The sequence below is a fragment of the Salmo trutta genome, chromosome 2 (genome assembly GCF_901001165.1).
Source record: "Salmo trutta chromosome 2, fSalTru1.1, whole genome shotgun sequence".
NCBI lineage: Eukaryota > Metazoa > Chordata > Actinopteri > Salmoniformes > Salmonidae > Salmo > Salmo trutta.
In genome coordinates, this window is record NC_042958.1 from 56,582,266 (window position 1) to 56,601,904 (window position 19,639).

At 42.6% G+C, this 19,639-nt stretch overlaps 2 protein-coding genes and 1 long non-coding RNA gene across 5 annotated transcripts in view; 1 reads left to right on the forward strand and 2 right to left on the reverse strand.

Moving 5' to 3' along the window:
• Positions 1-10,955, reverse strand: part of LOC115158021 (arf-GAP with dual PH domain-containing protein 1) — a 33,613-nt gene extending 22,658 nt beyond the window's left edge. For both annotated transcript variants that reach the window (XM_029706489.1, XM_029706481.1), the window contains exon 1: positions 10,482-10,955. In XM_029706489.1, coding sequence (XP_029562349.1) covers positions 10,482-10,572 — 91 coding nt within the window. In that variant the 5' untranslated portion in view covers positions 10,573-10,955. The remainder of the gene's footprint in view (positions 1-10,481) is intronic.
• Positions 10,956-11,194: 239 nt separating this feature from the next.
• LOC115158044 (uncharacterized) lies at positions 11,195-14,988 on the forward strand. The gene is made up of 2 exons (XR_003868615.1): positions 11,195-11,331; positions 14,352-14,988. It is a non-coding gene; the product is annotated as an uncharacterized LOC115158044 (long non-coding RNA).
• On the reverse strand, positions 14,881-19,438 carry LOC115158035 (RNA-binding protein with serine-rich domain 1). 2 transcript variants are annotated; one of them, XM_029706513.1, is made up of 7 exons: positions 19,357-19,438; positions 18,558-18,707; positions 18,202-18,375; positions 16,425-16,530; positions 16,072-16,225; positions 15,736-15,880; positions 14,881-15,461 (listed from the first exon to the last, which is right to left on the reverse strand). In XM_029706513.1, the coding sequence occupies exons 1-7, from the start codon at positions 19,425-19,427 to the stop codon at positions 15,356-15,358; spliced, it is 906 nt and encodes a 301-aa protein (XP_029562373.1). In that variant the 5' UTR covers positions 19,428-19,438; the 3' UTR covers positions 14,881-15,355. The 2 variants fall into 2 exon arrangements, with proteins under 2 accessions (XP_029562373.1, XP_029562363.1); XM_029706503.1 differs by having other exon boundaries at positions 16,048-16,225.
• Positions 19,439-19,639: the final 201 nt, after the last annotated feature.

The following is a 19,639-nucleotide window of genomic DNA, read 5'->3' on the forward strand; positions in this document are numbered from 1 at the left end:
GCCCCGTCAGGGAACATGCAGTTGCAATAAGCGTCAACATTAAATGAATGTTCCACCAAACGAGCCAACCTGGTGAAGATGTAAGACATTCAGTGGACCACTGCCTCTACAGTGCATTTGGAAAGTACTCAGACCCCTTGACTTTTTCCACATTTTGTTACGTTACATCCTTATTCTAACATTGCTTAAATTGTTGTTGTTTTTTCCTCATCAATCTACACATAATACCCCATAATGACAAAGCAAAATCATATATACTTTTTACAATTTAAAGATGTATTAATTTTCTTGTTTTCAATCAACCAACAAAACACATTCCACATTCACACGTGGCAGACATAAATAATAAAATAAAATGTAAAACAAAACAAACAAACTTGCAGCAGCACTATTAGCGTTCCTATTAGTTATTTCCAGCCTTAGCTGAGACGACGAGCAAATAATTAGTTTTTAAGGCACCTTACACAACATGTATCTGCTTATTTCCCTAATCACCCCATTCACTCTGTCCAATTTGAAATATAGTTGAGTAGTGGAGACCAGAGTCTATCAAACATGGGCTGTCTCTTGCAGAGGTCATAAGTGAGCTTTTCAAGAGGAAGAAAGTCAACAATCTGGTCAATCCACATTTTAAATGTAGGAGAGGTATTAGAGGCCCACAATAGAAGAATACATTTCTTAGCAAAGTATGTAATAGTCATAAACACATTTTATCTGTCAGGATCAAGAACAAAGTCCTGCTGGGCATTAAGAAGATAAATACACGGGGTCATATCAAACTGTACATCTAGTATTTTCTGTGCAGCAGTATGTATAGGTTGCCAAAATCTGGTAATCTCTCTACAACTCCAAAATACATGCATATAGGTTCCACTTTCAGAGGTACATCTTTTACAGTCAGGAGAAATGTCTGTATTCATTCTATGGAGTCTCACTGGGGTGTAATAACACTTGTACAAAAATGTGTAATTAGATTCATTTTTACATTAGTAGAGGAGCAGTATACCCTGTTGCAAACATCCACCCATAACTCATCACGGATAGTCAGACAAAGGTCCTTTTCCCAGATTATTTTCAAAGGAGTAAAGGAAGAGCCTCCTTTTTCAGAAAGGAGTCTATAGATATAGGAGATTTTGCCTTTAATGGATTGTGCTGTAGCAAGAAGGGTCTCAACCTCCCCTTGGAAGTAAATGATGTGTCTAATTTGAAGATATTATTTTAAAAAACGGATCTTGGCAAAATGAATTCACCACAGAGCTGGCTTTCTGATGAAACAGGTCTGAAAAGGTCCTGAACCCTAGAGAATGCCAAAGATTAAAGTTGGCATCACTCAGGGCTTTTGGCAAGTCTGGGTTAGGGTTAGGCGAGTGAGAACATATTTGGGAGGAAATGCCAAGGTATTTCTTACAGTCCCTCTATGCTAGAAGGGTGCTGTAAATCACAAAGTTTTTTTGGGCTATATTGCCCACTTCACTAAAGTTATTCATGAATATAATTGAGCTTAGGGGCAATGAACAACAGGATTGGGCTTCTATCTGAATCCACATTGAGTCTTGTCTGTTTGTGATCCATGTTAGCATGTTGCGGATTTGGGCAAGACCACCCTCAGATTCAGGTTTCGATAGAGTGGAGAACTTGATCCTCAGTTCTTTATTGCCCCATATACATTTGGTGATGCTTTGGTTAGTTATTTAGAAAAAGGAAACTGGGAGATAGAATGGAAGCACTTGAAATAAATAGTTCAGTCAAGGGAGGATGTTCATACGGATAACATTGATTCTTCCGACTAGGCTAATTGGGAGGGAGATCCAGGTTTGGAGATCGTTCTTGATTCGATCCAGGAGTTGAAGATAACATTGCTTGAAAAGGCAATTCAGATCTGGTGTTACAAAGATCCCAATGTATTGAAACCCCTGTGTCTTCCATTCGACCGGACAGAGTGTCTTCATAGAGCTGTTGAGTGTAAGATTGAGAGGGCAAACAGTGGATTTGTTCAAATGCATCTTATATCCTGAATACTTGCCGTACTGAGCAATTGTGTCTAAAATGGGAGGGATTTCTCAGGGTTGGATATGTAGAGCAAGACACCATCCACCTAGAGCGAAATTTTGTGCTGCAGGTCGCCTGCAGAAACACCCATAAAACTTGGATTGCTCCTTATCAACTCTGCCAGAGGCTTCGCCCCCAACAAGTAGAGCACAGGGACAGCGAGCATCCTTGTCTTGTGCCCCGTCCCAAAGGGAATCTGTCAGAGTAAATGACCATTAGTAGTCACCATGGTATTTGGATAACAGTATAGGGACTTCATCCATTTAATAAAGTTTGGGCCCATATTGAACTTTTCTAAGACTGAGAACAGAAGGCTCCACACCATCCTGACGAACACCTTCTCAGGATCAAGTGAAGCCAGCAGGACAGAGGTCTTCTGTGCGTTTACTTGATCTATAATATCAAAAAGACGGCGAATGTTATCAGAAGAGTACCTGTCTCTAATAAATCCAGTTTGGTCCGCTTTTATTATTTTGGGAAGAAGAGTATTTAGTCTTTTGGCGAGCAATTTGGTAATTATTTTGTAGTCGAAATCCAACAAGCTTATGGGCCGGAAGGGCGAGCAGGATAGAGGGTCCTTGTTTTTTGGAGCAACACTGTAATGCGGGCTGTGTACTAGAGGTCGACCGATTAATTGGAATAGCCGATTAATTAGGACCGATTTCAAGTTTTCATAATCGGAAAATGGTATTTTTGGACGCCGATTTGGCCGATTTCCCCCCCAATTTTTTTTTGACCTTTATTTAACTAGGCAAGTCAGTTAAGAACACATTCTTATTTTCAATAACGGCCTAGGAACGGTCGGTTAACTGCCTTGTTCAGGGGCAGAAAGACAGATTTTTACCTTGTCAGCTCAGGGATTCAATCTTGCAGCCTTACGGTTAACTAGTCCAACGCTCTGACCACCTGCTTTACATTGCACTCCATGAGGTTACGCTAATGCAGTAAGAAGCCAAGGTAAGTTGCTAGCTAGCATTAAACTTATCTCATAAAAAACAATCAATCAATCATAATCACTAGTTAACTACACATGGTTGATGATATTACTAGTTTATCTAGCCTGTCCTGCGTTGCATATAATCGCTTAGGTACACATTGCTCCAACCATAAACATCAATGCCTTTCTTAAAATCAATACACAAGTATATATTTTTAAACCTGCATATTTAGTTAATATTGCCTGCTAACATGAATGTCTTTTAACTAGGGAAAATGTGTCACATCTCTTGCAAACAGAGTCAGGGTATATGCAGCAGTTTGGGCCGCCTGGCTCGTTGCGAACTGTGAAGACTATTTCTTCCTAACAAAGACAGCCGACTTCGCCAAACGAGGATGATTTAACAAAAGCGCATTTGCGAAAAAAGCACAATCGTTGCACGACTGTACCTAACCATAAACATCAATGTCTTTCTTAAAATCAATACACAGAAGTATATATTTTTAAACCTGCATATTTAGCTAAAAGAAATCCAGGTTAGCAGGAAATATTAACCAGGTGAAATTGTGTCATTTTGCGTTCATTGCACGCAGTCAGGGTATATGCAACAGTTTGGGCCGCCTGGCTTGTTGCGAACTAATTTGCCAGAATGTTACGTAATTATGACATAACACTGTAGGTTGTGCAATGTAACAGGAATAACGTTTTGTTTTCGAGATGATAGTTTCCGGATTCGACCATATTAATGGCCTAAGGCTCGTGTTTCTGTGTGTTATTATGTTATAATTAAGTCTATGATTTGATAGAGCAGTCTGACTGAGCGATGGTAGGCAGCAGCAGGCTCGTAAGCATTCATTCAAAATAGCACTTTCGTGCATTTTGCCAGCAGCCCTTCGCAATGCATTGCGCTGTTTATGACTTCAAGCCTGTCAACTCCCGAGATTAGGCTGGTGTAACCGATGTGAAATGGCTAGCTAGTTAGCCGGGTGCGCGCTAATAGCGTTTCAAACGTCACTCACTCTGAGACTTGGAGTAGTTTTTTCCCTTCCTCTACATGGGTAACGCTGCTTCAAGGGTGGCTGTTGTCGATGTGTTCCTGGTTCGAGCCCAGGTAGGAGCGAGGAGAGGGACGGAAGCTATATTGTTACACTGGCAATACTAAAGTGCCTATAAGAACATCCAATAGTCAAAGGTATATGAAATACAAATCGTATAGAGAGAAATAGTCCTATAATAACTACAACCTAAAACATCTTACCTGGGAATATTGAAGACTCATGTTAAAAGGAACCACCAGCTTTCATATGTTCTCATGTTCTGAGCAAGGAACTTAAACGTTAGCTTTCTTACATGGCACTATTGCACTTTTACTTTCTTCTCCAACACTTTGTTTTTGCATTATTTAAACATGTTTCATTATTTATTTGAGGCTAAATAGATTTTATTTATGTATTATATTAAGTTAAAATAAGTGTTCATTCAGTATTGTTGTAATTGTCATTATTACAACAAAAAATAAATACCCCCCAAAAATCGGCCGATTAATCGGTATCGGCTTTTTTTGGTCCTCCAATAATCAGTATCGGCGTTGAAAAATCATAATCGGTCGACCTCTACTGTGTACATAGAGCCTGGGGGAGCTCTGTTTTTGCAAAAATCATCCAGCATTGGCATGAAAATAGGGCTAAGCTGGGGCCAAAAACTTTGTAGAACTCTCTGGGGAATCCATCTGGGCCTGGGGACTTGTTAGGTGGCATGGAGGTCATTGCCTCCAGGACCTCCTCAGGAGTGAAGGGGGAGTTGAGATCTTCTTGGTCGGTCTCTGATAGTTTAGGTAGCGAGATTCCCTCTAGGAAGGAATGGAGTTCTGCATCCGTATGTTCTCTCTCAGACGTATATAGTTTGCTGTAAAAATCATGAAAAGTTAAATTGATCTTTTTTGGGTCATATGTGACCTCGTCCTCTGCTGTTCGGATAGCCATGATTGTAGGCTCTGACTGCTCTTTTTTTAATTGGTAAGCAAGCAATCTACTAGGCCTATTGCTATACTCATGGTATTTTTGTTTAGTAAAGAGGTCAAAGTGGAGGTGGACAAAGGCGTGATCTGAAAGCGCTATGGGTCCGATTGTACACGTGGCAGAATTTATGAAAATCTTTGGGATAAAAATGTAATCTATACGGGAGTAGGTGTTATGGACATTAGAGTAGTATGTATCGTCCACAGATGAGCTATTAGTCTCTCTCCAGATATCTATCAGTCCCATCTCTTTAGTAAGAGAGTTCAACATCTTTGCAGATCTAGGGTTTGTGGTGGGGACTTGAGATGATTTGTCCAGGGTTGGGTTCAGGGTACAATTAAAATCTCCAGCCAGCCCTCCAAAGGAAACACAATGCTTATTGAACGGGGTTATCATTTTCGACATGAAAGCAGGAGTATGCGTATATATTTATGATAGTAATTGGTTGCCCATACAGTGACCCAGTTATCAGACTAAATCTTCCCTCCGGATCAGATATGTTTTTGTCAATTATGAATGGAACATTGTTATGGATAAGTATGGTTATACCTCTACTGTTTGATTTGAAAGATGAGAAATACACCTGTCCCACCCAAGCTCTGAGGAGTTTAGCATGTTCGGCATCACAGAGGTGTGTCTCTTGTAATAGCGCAATGTCTGCTCTTTCCTTTGTAAGAGCACATAGTATCTTTTTCAGTTTTATTGCATGACCTGGACCATGACAGTTCCATGTCAGTAGATTTAAGGTACTAGTCAACATCATCGAGCAGTAATCAAACTCTAGTGCAAGTCATCTCTGGGAATAGGTGGATAATAGTTACAGCCACAATCACATAAAATAAATGGTGTACATAAAAGAACAATCTCTGAACACTCCAGCCGAGTTCAAAAACAACTCGACATATCCCGTTGGATCTATTACCCCCACGCTCAGTCTCAATTCTGTGTTCCGAAAAACGGGAACAGTTAGCAACGCACAATGTCCCCTCCCCCAAAAATGCCTCATCCTCTCTGCCCCGCATTAAGTAAGTGACAACGTCCAGACCACAGTAAAAAAAATAGGTAGAAAATAAAATCAATAGCCCAGCCTACAAATATCTCCCCCAAAGGACATAGGGCTAATCCTTTGGACCAAATAAAACAGAAATGATGGAGCAAATCCTTAAGAGGGATCTATAGGATAAGTTGTTTGTTTTTATTCAAACGAAATATCAACAGGATAAGGCCATAGGCATAAAATTGACACATTGAGCCTCTCGTTAGGTCTGTAAATGTTTCCTAATCGACAGGCTATAAATGGTGGAGGCCTATGTGAAAATGATTACTGCAAAAAAAAAAGAGGAAATAAAAGTAGACTAAAACGTTAGTAGGCCTAGGTTAGGCTATAGGCCTATCCCTCTCACAGCTAAAAGAAAATAAATACAAATTAGACGGTTATAATGACATTTAGCGGGGCGGGTGGGTCTTTGGATGGCGGCCATATGTTGTCTTACCTCCATTAGTAATAACAGTAATTGCTTTTAATCATTGGTCCATTTCTCAGTGGCCAGGATTGTCCTTCAAAAAACTTTTTGCCTCTTCGGGTGTTTTGATGTGTTGCAGGACTCCTTGGTGAAGAATCCTGAGCTCGTTTGGGTATTTTAATCCCCTAAAGATGCCTCGGTCAATGGAGTATTTCTTCACCTCGTCAAACTCTCGGCGCTTTCGGCGTATTCCAGCTGACAGGTCCTGGTGTAAAGTGAGTTTGGCGTTTCCCACTGTAATGGTGTTGATTTTCACCGCCTGTAGGACTCGTTCCTTGTCGGTGAATCTCAGGAAACGTATGGTGATTGGGCGCGGTGGTTGTCTGGCTGCTGGTGGGGCCTCAGTGCTCGGTGAGCTCTCTCGAGTTCTATGGGCCTGTCGGTAGACAGATGGAGCCACTCGGGAAGTTTGTTTTGCAGGTAGCGGATCAGTGGCATGTTTCCCTCTTCTTTTTCGCCCAGATTTAATAAAACACAATTATTCCTTTGCCTCCTATTTTCCAGGTCCTCTGTTTTCTCTTCCAGATTCTCTATTTTCTTTTTAGCAGATGCTGTTGTTTCCATGGCGTCTGCCAGTGAGTTTTCCATGGATAGGATTCGCCCCTGTGCCTCATCCAGGCGCCCTGCGTTGATGGTTATCTTGTTGTTGATGTCAGGCAAAGAATTTTCCAGGGCTGTCACCTTGCCCCCTATCGCACTGAGCTGAGAGTTAATGCCATATAATTTGATGTTGAGTTCTGTACATTGGGATCTCAGCTCAAAAAGGATGTCTTCGACAGAGTGCGAGGATGGCAGTTGTTGGGCCTCGGGAGGGGACGAGTCCTCTTGCTCCTGGCTAATGGCGCTAGCTTTTTCTGAAGCTAGCTGTTTCTTGGAGGCTTTTTCCGTGGCTATTGCTCGAGTCCGGGTAAAAAGTCACATGTAATGTTGCCTTCTGTAGCTGCCATAACTTTTTGACTAAGCTAATGAGTTTAACTTGAAGTGGAGGTAAGATGAAGAATTGGAAACTACTTGTGCGGAGCTCTTAGTTCATGTGGCCATCTCGTTTAAGGGTCACGTGATCTCCTCCAAAAACAGATTTTTAAAATGTTTTGCAAATTTATAAAAAAAACGGAAATATCACATTTAAGTAAGTATTCAGACCCTTTACTCATCACTTTGTTGAAGCACCTTTGGCAGCGATTACAGCCTCGAGTCTTCGTGGGTATGACGCTACAAGCTTGGCACACCTGTATTTGGGGAGTTTCTCCCATTCTTCTCTGCAGATCCTCTCAAGCTCTGTCAGGTTGGATGAGGAGCGTCACTGCACAGACATTTTCAGGTCTCTCCAGAGATATTCAATCAGGTTCAAGCCCGGGCTCTGGCTGGGCAACTCAAGGACATTCAGAAACTTGTCCCAAAGCCACCCCTGTGTTTTATTGGCTGTGTGCATAGGGTAGTTGTTCTTATTTGTTCTGTTGGAAGGTGAACCTTCACCCCAGTCTGAGGTCCTGAGCGCTCTGGAGCAGGTTTTCATCAAGAATCGCTCTGTTCTTTGCTCCATTCATCTTTCCCTTGATCCTGACTGGTCTCCCAGTTCCTGCCTCTGAAAAACATCCCCACAGCATGATGCTGCCACCACCATGTTTCACCGTAGGGACAGTGCCAGGTTTCCTCCAAACGTGACGCTTGGCATATAGGCCAAAGAGTTAAATATTGGTTTCATCAGACCAGAGAATGTTGTTTCTCATGGTCTCAGAGTCCTTTAGGTGCCTTTTGGCAAACTCCAAGTGGGAGTTACACTCTGTCCGCCATCTGCCCAGTACAGTTGAAACCGGGATTCATCCATGAAGAGCACACTTCTCCAGCGTGCCAGTGGCCAACAAAGGTGAGCATTTGCCCACTGAAGTTGGTTACGACACCGAACTGCAGTCAGGTCAAGACCCTAGTGAGGACGACGAGCATGCAGATGAGCTTCCCTGAGACGGTTTCTGAGAGTTTGTGCAGAAATTCTTTGATTGTGCAAACCCAAAGTTTCATCAGCTGTCCGGGTGGCTATGATGATCCCGCAGGTGAAGAAGCCGGATGTGGTGGAGGTCTTGGGCAGGCGTGGTTACACTTTGTTTGTTAGGCCAGTTGGAAATACTGCCAAATTCTCTAAAACGACGTTGTAGGCGGCTTATGGTAGAGAAATGAACATTCAATTATCTTGCAACAGCTCTGGTGGACAGTCCTGTAGTCTGCATGCCAATTGCACGGTCCCTCAACTTGAGACATCTGTGGCATTGTGTTGTATCACAAAACCGCACATTTTAGAATGGCCTTTTATTGTCCCCAGCACAAGGTGCACCTGTGTAATGATCATGCTGTTTAATTAGCTTCTTGATAAGCCACACCTGTCAGGTGGATGGATTATTTTAGCAAAAGATAAATGCTGACTAACATGGATGTAAACACATTTGAGAGAAATAAGCTTTTTGTGTGTATGGAAAATGTTGGGATCTTTTATTTCAGCTCATGAAAGATAGGACCAACACATTACATGTTGCATTTATATTTTTGTTCAGTGTACAATACGTTCAGAAACACAGAGGCAGAAGTAGCCCTTAACTACAGATCTAGGATCAGATTACTCGTGTGTTCCCCGGGGTCACGCGCCCCCCCTGGCATCGTTCCGAGCCCCCCCAGGGGGGCGCGCCCCACTATTTGAGAAGGACTGCTCTACTTAGTAATTGTAAATTTAACTACTAGTCTAGGGGATGAAATATCTGACCTTGCTTTATATCACTATTTCACGCAGCGGAGACATTCTGAACATTGGCATAATACTGTGTGACATCAATGTGTGGGAGCAGATGACTAATCATTTGGCAGTGAAACATCACTGGTGTAAATTAGCCTGCATTAAACAGTGGATTAAAGTGAGCTAAAGGAAATCAATTTCTGCTTTTGTGTTCCAACTTATTTCTACCTCGAATTAGTCATTTTGGAAGTTTTTCTTGGTAAGCCCTTTTCCAATTAAATACACTAGTTCCTCATTGAACAAAACACTTATTTTTGATCTGTGGCTGCCAAATATTTCTTTGATCACACATTTTCAACTATAATAAAAACCGGAACCTCCCCACCAGCTCACTTTTATCACTGTGAGATGAGAAGGGGAAGAAGAGAGGAAGTCCTATAATGCAGAAGTGGTGGTGAGGGGCCGGGGAGGGATGTGACAATATTTACTGTAAAGCCAAATTGAAATGACCATCCGCAATATGAAAATGCACTCTCAGAAGGTTGTTGCATGCTGACAGACAAGACTGAGTGACACCCATTACACACACCCCAAACACTGAAGACACACACACGCAGACACACTGAGGATTGTACATTTTAGTCATTTAGCAGATGCTCTAATCCAGAGCGATTTATATTGATGTCACACAATGACTACTAGCCACCACAAACACTCCAAACGGCAATAACAGGTGACAAAACAGGACAGGGATGACTCAGCAACACCACACATGTAATCAATGTAACCTCATGATGGAAGGTACTCAGTGAAGTATAGGACTTTTGTTTACCGGGTCTGCATGTCTCAATACATTTGGCAGTTCTCCATATTAGCCTACAGCTTTACAAGGTCTATAGTCCAGCTCCTCATTAGGCACTGGCTGCCAATCCAATATAAGGTGTGTCTCGAGAGCAATTCATATTATTTTCTGTTTCCATACCTTTTGTTTTGAGTGCACTAGAATTAGGCCTAATGCTGTTAAATAAAATATAGACATCAGATAAGGAGAGCACTGACTGACAAGCTGTCACATTGACAATGGTAACAGAAAACAACGGGCTATTCAAGATTCAATAGCAGGTGCATTCGCTACTAGGATGATGAGACCTCGCAGGTCGCTCATGTGAGCACATGCATAGGGACCGGTAAAATATTTGGCGCCCCTCATTCATTTACAGTTCGTTTCCTACCTGCATTGCCACAATCCGCACATGCATCGTTTCCAGGTCTGGTCAGGACATCTAGCAAGAGCCGTTTATTCGTCTCCGACTCCGAGGCCATCGTCACCGTTTGATCTCCACCCAATCCAAAAGACTTCAATACAAAGCACGTTAACTAGGATAAAGCAACAATCAAATTGTGACCTTGTAATTTACTCAAAATGTTTAAAAATGCTAATAATGAATAGCCTATGATAAATCAGCTTGGATGATGTGATGATTTGAAGGTTTGGCAAGTCTCTCTGTCTCTCTCTCCTGACTACAGCTCTATTAGGCTACGAAGTCTTGCTAACTGCATTATCTCAAGTCTGTCATCCCCTCCTTTTACCCAGACTCATCCTTCTGCAGTTGCAGTGAGACCTCCAGTGGTATGATGATCATGAAACAATTTCTGACTAACGTTACCTGTGTCATTTTTCTTTCTGACAGTGACAGACAAAATATGTAGACGTTTTTATGAGGACTACTTTGTGCACCTTAGACAAAATAAACTATTTCACTGTTAAAGATTTGACAGCAGACTGTAGCTGGCTCGTACTTTTACTTATTTCTGTCACAGAATTTCTAAACTTTGTTTCTGTCTCTTTAAAAGTTAGCAGATTGTCGAAAACGTAATCGACGTTATGGGTTGATTATTAATGTCTAGCTCAGAACGTTTGTCTACGTCAGAACTATGCGGCGCTTCATATAGACTGCAGGCTTGCATGACATATTGGTGAAGGTTTATTTTTTGTCTCGACCGCTACAGTATGCACTTTAGCAGTAAGTTTGTTCGGCTCTGCACTCCCGACAAAAGGATAATGTCCTTTTGATCATTTCGGTAAGAAAAATAAACCACTTGTGGTTGAGCAACAGACTCGTTGGTTCAAGCAATAGCTTTTTTATTTATTTGTAATTATTATTTGAATAACTTCAAATTTAAATTTAAACATACGGAAGTTGATTTATACATTCAAAATGTATATTTAGCCAACAATAGCTGCGTGACTTACGCAGCAACTGGATCGTCACTAGTTGCCATAGTCATGATTATGGCTAAACCCCACCGACGGTGCCTTCAGAAAGCATTCAGACCCCTTGACTTTTTCCACATTTTGTTACAGCACAGCCTTATTCTAAAATTGATTAAATAAACAAAAAATCATAATCTACACAGAATACCCCATAATGACAAAGTGAAAACAGGTTTTAGATTTTTTGCAAATATATTAAAAACAAAAAACAGATCTTATTTACTTTGAGAAGTTTTGCTTGCTTGAGATTTCAGTTTAATCTTCAAAATATCTTGTTTTACAGACTCCTACAAATCCAAATTGTGTGCTACGCTACTTTAGTATAATTTCATTACATCCAGCCTGTTTATGTATACAGTGCATTCGGAAATTATTCAGACCCCTTCCCCTTTTCCACATTTTCCTACATTACATCTTTATTCTAAAACGAATTAAATGAAACATTTTCTTCATCAATCCACACACAATACCCCATAATGACAAACTAAAAACTTTTTTTTTTTAAACATTTTTGCAAATGACCTTATTTACATAAGTATTCAGACCCTTTGCTATGAGACTCTAAATTGAGCTCAGGTGCATCCTGTTTCCATTGATCATCCTTGAGATGTTTCTACATCTTGATTGGAGTCCAGCTGTGGTAAATTCAATTGATTGGACATGATTTGGAAAGGCATACACCTGTCTATATAAGGTCCAACAGCAAAAACCAAGCCATGAGGTTGAAGGAATTGTCCGTAGAGCTCCGAGACAGGATTGTGTCGAGGCACAGATCTGGGGAAGGGTACTAACACATATCTGCAGCATTGAAGATCCCCAAGAACAGAGTGGCCTCCATAATTCTTAAATGGAAGAAGTTTGTAACCACCAAGACTGTTCCTAGAGAAGGGCCTTGGTCAGGGAGGTGACCAAGAACCTGATGGTCACACTGACAGAGCTCCAGAGTTCCACTGTGGAGATGGAAGAACCTTCCAGAAGGACAACCATCTCTGCAGCACTCCACCAATCAGGCCTTCATGGTAGAGTGGCCATACGGAAACCACTCCTCAGTAAAAGGCACAAGGCAGCCTGCTTGGAGTTTGCCAAAAAGCACCTAAAGGACTCTGATCATGAGAAACAAGATTCTCCGGTCTGAAGAAACCAAGATTGAATTCTTTGGCCTGAATGCCAAGCGTCACATCTGGATGAAACCTGGCACCATCCCCACGGTGAAGTATGGTGGTGGAATCATGCTGTCTTTCAGTGGCAGGGAATGGGAGACTAGTCAGGATCAAGGGAAAGATGAATGCAGCAAAGTACAGATAGATCCTTGATAAAAACCTGCTCCAGAGCACTCTGGACCTCAGACTGGGGCGAAGGTTCACCTTCCAACAGGACAACAACCCTAAGCACACAGCCAAGAAAACGTAGGAGTGGCTTTGGGACAAGTCTCTGAATGTCCTTGAGTGACCCAGCCAGAGCTGACTTGAACCCAATCGAACATCTCTGGAGACCTGTAAATAGCTGTGCAGCAACGCTCCCCATCCAACCTGAGAGAACTTGAGAGGATTTGCAGAGAAGAATGGGAGAAAGTCCCCAAATACAGGTGTGCCAAGCTTGTAGCGTCATACCCAAGAAGACGCGATGCTGTAATCGCTGCCAAAGGTGCTTCAACAAAGTACTGAGTAAAGAGTCTGAATACTTATGTAAATGTCATATTTCAGTTTTTTTATATACATTTCTAAAAACCTGTTTTTGCTTTGTCTGTATTGGGTATTGTGTGTATACTGATGAGGGGGGGAAAACGATGTAATCAATTTTATAATAAGGCTGTAACGTAACAAAATGTGGAAAAAGTCGAGGGGTCTGAATACTTTCCGAAGGCACTGTATGGAGACATGAAGTAATGGAAGCATTTCCTCAAAGTTACCCAAACAAATGTATTACGATCTCACTGCTTTAACCTCTGAATTACATTTTTGTAACAACTGTTTGCATATGTGTAAGCTGCACAGCAGTTATCATACGCCAGCCCATATCTATAATTATATTGGTCCTTCACACTTCCCACACCCCTGTATATCTAAAATGTATCTTCTTAAAATCTGATTTTTAAACCAAACCTTAACCACACCACTAACCTTAAATTAAGACCAAACTGCAAATATTTGTTTATTCTTTTTTGATTTAGCCAATTTTGACTTTGTGGTAACTAGTGACAACCCAGCAACTGTGCAGGTTCACATAACTTCTGTAGTTTCCAGCTGCAGCTGGTTGCTTTTCAAAAGGGAAAGGGGCGTTTGAGCGCATGTGTATGAGATCTGTGAAATGACAGTTCAACTGCTTTTTCTTTCCCTGTAGTTGTCTAGTGTTTGAAATGCAATGCAACATCACATCTCTTTGCTGGAGACTATCCAGGCTGTATCACATCCGGCCGTGATTGGGAGTCCCATGGGGCGGTGCACAATTAGCCCAGGGTCGTCCGGGCTTGTCCGTCATTGTAAATAAGAATTTGTTCTTTAAAAAAAAAAGTAACCTTTATTAAACTTGGCAAGTCAGTTAAGAACAAATTCTTATTTACATTGACGGCATACCGAGGAACGCTCTAACCACTACCTGCCGTTCTGAACTGATTTGCCTAGTTAAATAAAAAATAAAAAGCATTCAAAGAAAAATTCATGAAGTGCTTGAAAGACAGCAGCTGTTATAACTCCATGTGTCAAAGGACTACCTTGAATGCCAGATGGATGAGTGTGGCACTGTACTTATTTCCTGTTGAGAATGAGATGACTAGATATAAACACGACTGCTCTCATCACCAATGTGAAACTATCCTCTGCTATTTCAGTCAGCTGATGGCCAAAGAACCTCTGGAAAAGCTAGGGTTCAAAGACCCGATGGACAAACCCAGCCAGAAGGACAAGGAGGCCAAACCCTGAACTTCCCTTTCTATACAGATGGATACTGTCATTTTTGTAAAAGCATTGAACCGTTAACTACTGCAGTGATATACTAAACATGAAGATTGTATACACAAGAGGGGAAACTATGACAATGCAATATTGTGGGTGGCATTTCAAGCTTCATATAAATATTTAGGTAAATTAACCATGCCTTTTTTTTGTGTGGGTTTGATGTTGGATATAGATTGACAGTAAATAAGTTATTTGAGGTGGCTTACAGTTCTCACCGGAAGTGGTGTTTCACGCTTGTGTGCATGCACATGGTACACAAAATATCTTCTCAGTCTAGCTAGCCTACACTTCTGCATAATGAACAAGGTAACATGCTTTGAGGCTTGTATCAAGTGTAGCAAAATGCCTTACTAACTACTCAACGCACTATGGAATGTTGTAGCATGGTGTGATTGAGTCTGATGAAAACAAGTCAACTTTATTAAAAGATCAGGCAGCACATGTCAAGCTGGCTCAACTAAAGAGTTGTAACAGTTGCATATTAAAACAAAACACAAATCTATGTGCAAACAAAAAAATTAAATGAGAATTCTGTAATCACAATGTGTCAACCACAACTCAGCTGTTGAGGACAAAAAACCCCAGCTTGAGAGCAGGGCTCACTTCACTCCTCTTGACACAGTGCTAGCTTGCCTCAGATTGAGCCTAGCAATCAACATGATGCTTATAGACCAATAACAATACACTATGACGAGAGAAAGGCTGTCATGCTTTCACCTGTAATGTCCTGTGAGATCAGTGAACATGGAGGGAAGGACTCGGAAAGGAAGCTAAGTAGAACTTTGGATACAGCCAAACTGTTACAGTGGAGAACGGGAAGGTGGGAGAAGGACAGGAGGGAGGAGAGTAGCTGTGAGGTGAGAGATTTCAGGCAGCTCTACCGGGAGGAATTGGAGCTGGAGCGTGAGCGGTGGCGTCTGCGACCGGGTGAGCGTGAACGAGTCCTGCGGCGAACCGGAGAGCGTCTCCGTGGTGACCGAGACCTTCGGGAAACAGAAAGGAGGATGAAAACAAAGGTCAAGAACAGGGGGATGACAAAGGTATTTTTAACTTTACAACTGAGGGGATACATGGTCATCTGCCATTCATTCTGTAATCAGGGATTCAGAACAGAGGATACAGATGTTACCATAATAAAACAACAGGAAAAAAGTACATCTTTGTGTAATAAATACAGAAATGTACTGTGAAACATGTAATTATTGTGACTGACAAACATCCACACACACATTGACATTAACACTGTAGGAGACTGACCTTCTCCTCAGGCGTGGAGGGGTGCGTCGCCACATTGGGGGTGGTGGGGGCATCCTGCGAAGGGGGGAGGGCCTGCGAGGGGGCGGGCGTATTATCCTAGGAGCCAGCACGGCAGTGGCTGTGATCTCCTGTCCGTCAATCTGACCTGCAAACAATGGAGGACAAATAGAGGTACATTTTTAAATGATGTTGTAATTGTATGATTCAGGTAAAACTCTGAGGATAGGTTATGGACAGAGTTCAATAGAGTAGAGCGCTGTAGAGTTGACTTTTACAATGCATTCAACCTAGAGATGCTAACTGTATGTTCACCTAGAACCATTGGTCTCCACCAACCTCCATCCATGTGTTTAAGAGCCTTCTCGGCCTCATCGGCATTCTCAAACTCCACGTAGGCGTAGCCCTTCGACAGGTATGGGCGGAGCCTGTCCACAGGCATGTCAATCATCTTGATTTTGCCATAGGTGCTGAAGATCTCCTGGATGTGTTCCTGAAAAGAGCAGAGACTTTAGTCAAAACCCAACCCCCGAGATATTGCTCCCTATTTCAACAAACCTCCAATGCCTTCAACATACGGTCTGCAGTTTGACAAAAAAAATGCATTCAAATAGGCTATATGGAATCCCATTGATGTGCACATACACTGTATTCACGTACACTTGGAGACTGGGCGAGTCATTTTGACTCACCTTGACAACGTTTCTGGTGAGGCGGCCCAGGTACATCTTGGTTGGTCGGGGGCTGGGGCTCCTCTTACGCCTCTCCTTGTCATCCTTTTTCACTGATGACTTGGATCTAGAGGACAAACAGAAGAGGTCTTACTCTTCATTCCTTCACTCAAAAAAGATGTCACTTCCAAGCTCACAGATCCCATCTCCTTAATCCTGTTTTTGGATTAGCTTTAGGAGTGATCACAAACCCTGGTCCAGCAGAGTTACAGAGCATGCGCATACAGATGATGCAATCTCTATTGCACTCCACACTGCCCTTTCCCACCTTGACAAAAGGAACACTTATGTGAGAATGCTATTCATTGACTACAGCTCAGCGTTCAACACCATAGTGCCCTCAAAGCTCATCACTAAGCTAAGGATCCAGGGACTAAACACCTCCCTCTGTAACTGGATTTCCTGATGGGCCGCTCCCAGGTGGTAAGGGTAGGCAGCAACACGTCTTCCACGCTGATCCTCAACACTGGGGCCCCTCAGGGGTGTGTGCTCAGTCCCCTTCTGTACTCCCTGTTCACCCACGACTGCATGGCCAGGCATGACTCCAACACCATCATTAAGTTTGCAGACGACAACAGTGGTAGGCCTGATCACCGACAACGACGAGACAGCCTATAGGGAGGAGGTCAGAGACCTGGCCGGGTGGTGCCAGAATAACAACCTATCCCTCAACGTAACCAAGACTAAGGAGATGATTATGGAATACAGGAAAAGGAGGACCGAGCACGCCCCCATTCTCATCGACGGGGCTGTAGTGGAGCAGGTTGAGAGCTTCAAGTTCCATGGTATCCACATCAACAACAAACTAGAATGGTCCAAACACACCAAGACAGTCGTGAAGAGGGCACGACAAAGCCTATTCCCCCTCAGGAAACTAAAAAGATTTGGCATGGATCCTGAGATCCTCAAAAGGTTCTACAGCTGCAACATCGAGCGCTTCCTGACTGGTTGCATCAATGCCTGGTATGGCAACTGCTCGGCCTCTGACCGCAAGGCACTACAGAGGGTAGTGCGTACGGCCCAGTACATCACTGGGTCTAAGCTGCCTGCCATCCAGGACCTCTACACCAGGCGGTGTCAGAGGAAGGCCCTAAAAATTGTCAAAGACCCTGGCCACCCCAGTCATAGACTGTTCTCTCTACTACCGCATGGCAAGCGGTACCGGAGTGCCAAGTCTAGGACAAAAACGCTTCTCAACAGTTTTTACCCCCAAGCCATAAGACTCCTGAACAGGTAATCAAATGGCTACCCGGACTATTTGCATTGTGTGCCCCCCCAACCCACCAACCCCTCTTTTACACTACTGCTACTCTATGTTCATCATATATGCATAGTCACTTTAACCATATCTACATGTACATACTACCTCAATCAGCCTGACTAACCGGTGTCTGTATGTAGCCTCGCTACTGTATATAGCCTGTCTTTTTACTGTTGCTTTATTTCTTTACTTACCTATTGGTCACCTAACACCTTTTTTGCACTATTGGTTAGAGCCTGAAAGTAAGCATTTCACTGTAAGGTGTTGTATTCGGCGCACGTGACATATAAACTTTGATTTGCGGGCTTTTTGTCAGCCCAGTACTAACATACCCGAAACAACTAATGAAGGTTTAAATGTTAAACCATTAGGTGAACTATAAGTATTTAGTGCTGGTGTGGAACAAAAGCCTGCACGCACTTTAACTCAGGACTGGGACTGGAGACCACTGCTTTACACTTTACAGGTCACACATACTTGGACCGTGAGCGGCGGTGGTTGTCGTGGCGGCGGCGACTGGGGCTGGGCGACCCAGAGCTGGTTGAGCTAGAAGATCGGGAGCTGGAAGACCCGGAGCGGCTTGAGGCAGAGGAGGAACTGGAGCCGCTGGAAGAACCGGAGCTGGAGCCAGAGCTGCTACTGGAGCTGGACCTGAGTGAAGACCGGGAGAGGGGCTTACTTTAGACCCGAGTGAAGACAGAAAGATGGGCTTACTGTGGGGCATCAGAAAGCAGTGACTGCGGAGATAAGTTGTCTGATAAAAACAAGAGATGCTATGGTAAGGGTACAGCGATAGCAAGAGATGAGAAAGGACGTCACATATTGTGTCTGACCTGCTGCTCCCAGTGGAGCTACGTCGCTTGCGTCCCTTCTCCTTCTCCCTGCCCTTCTCAGCTCCCTCCTTGGTGGCACCTGTTTTCTCCTTCCCTCGCTCTTTTGCCTTGTCATCCATATGCTCCTTTCTCCTCACTGGAGAAGGCGCCCTGTGGATTGATAATAGAATGACTGTCTATATCTAGCTAGAGGACAAGTAGAAACTATTCAGACTTTAGCTACAATTCCAGTCTGATGCAATATGTTGCATATACAGTATGTTTGTGAGCTTGCTAGTGAAACTATAAGGCACATAACGTTACATATATATGAGACAAATATATCCGGTTGGCTACATCATTTCAGTGCTATAACATTATCTTGCTTCATGTCGGTCAGGTGATAATTTAGGGCCATGGCGGGAAAAACGATCTAACGTTACTTATTGTAGACTGAATCTGGTTCGAATTTTCTGAACCGACAAGAAGTAAAATCTGTCTGTGCCCTTTAGCAAGGCACGTAACCCTAATTTGCTAAAGGGGCGCCATACTACTATGGCTGACCCTGTAAAAACAACACATTTCCCTGCACCCATGCGGTGTATGTGACAATAAAACATATTTCTATGTTTTTTGGGGCTGACGTGCCCATACAACTAGCTTTATCTAGATACCCTCTATTTTGCTAATTCAACGACACATCGGTGAAATATACTCTTGAGTCAAACTGCGTTTCCCAAAACAACAACATAACATACATCATATATCTATATACAATCATTAATTCGACGATTAAAGTGGATTGAAAAGGGACATTTACATATTTGTTCTGGTTGCCGCTACAAGTCGCAGAGAGATGACGTTGCAGAGTTGAGCCGGATAATGTGACATTTCAAAAGACGCACAGCTCCCTCTGCTGTATTTTATTGGAATAGGAGTCTTTGGGAGGTATATATTGTGTATCATATTTTGATACATTAAAGACAAAATGTGCGATTAGTAGAGATGATGAATGTGTATGCCTCTAACATTGTAGCAACATTCTTTATTCTGTATAAATGTTCGATGTCTTCTTAAAAACAAATGGTTTATTCTATATCAAT

Bases quoted from the DNA above. Each gene is read 5' to 3' on its own strand.
- LOC115158035 (XM_029706503.1), bottom strand. From the start codon at position 19,427: ATGTCACATTATCCGGCTCAACTCTGCAACGTCATCTCTCTGCGACTT. The intron at 18,376-18,557 runs GTCAGACACAAT...GTCTTCACTCAG, and splicing joins AGCTCCACTGGGAGCAGCAG to GTCCAGCTCCAGTAGCAGCT. The intron at 15,881-16,047 runs GTGAACATACAG...CATTGTTTGCAG, and splicing joins GTGGAGACCAATGGTTCTAG to GTCAGATTGACGGACAGGAG.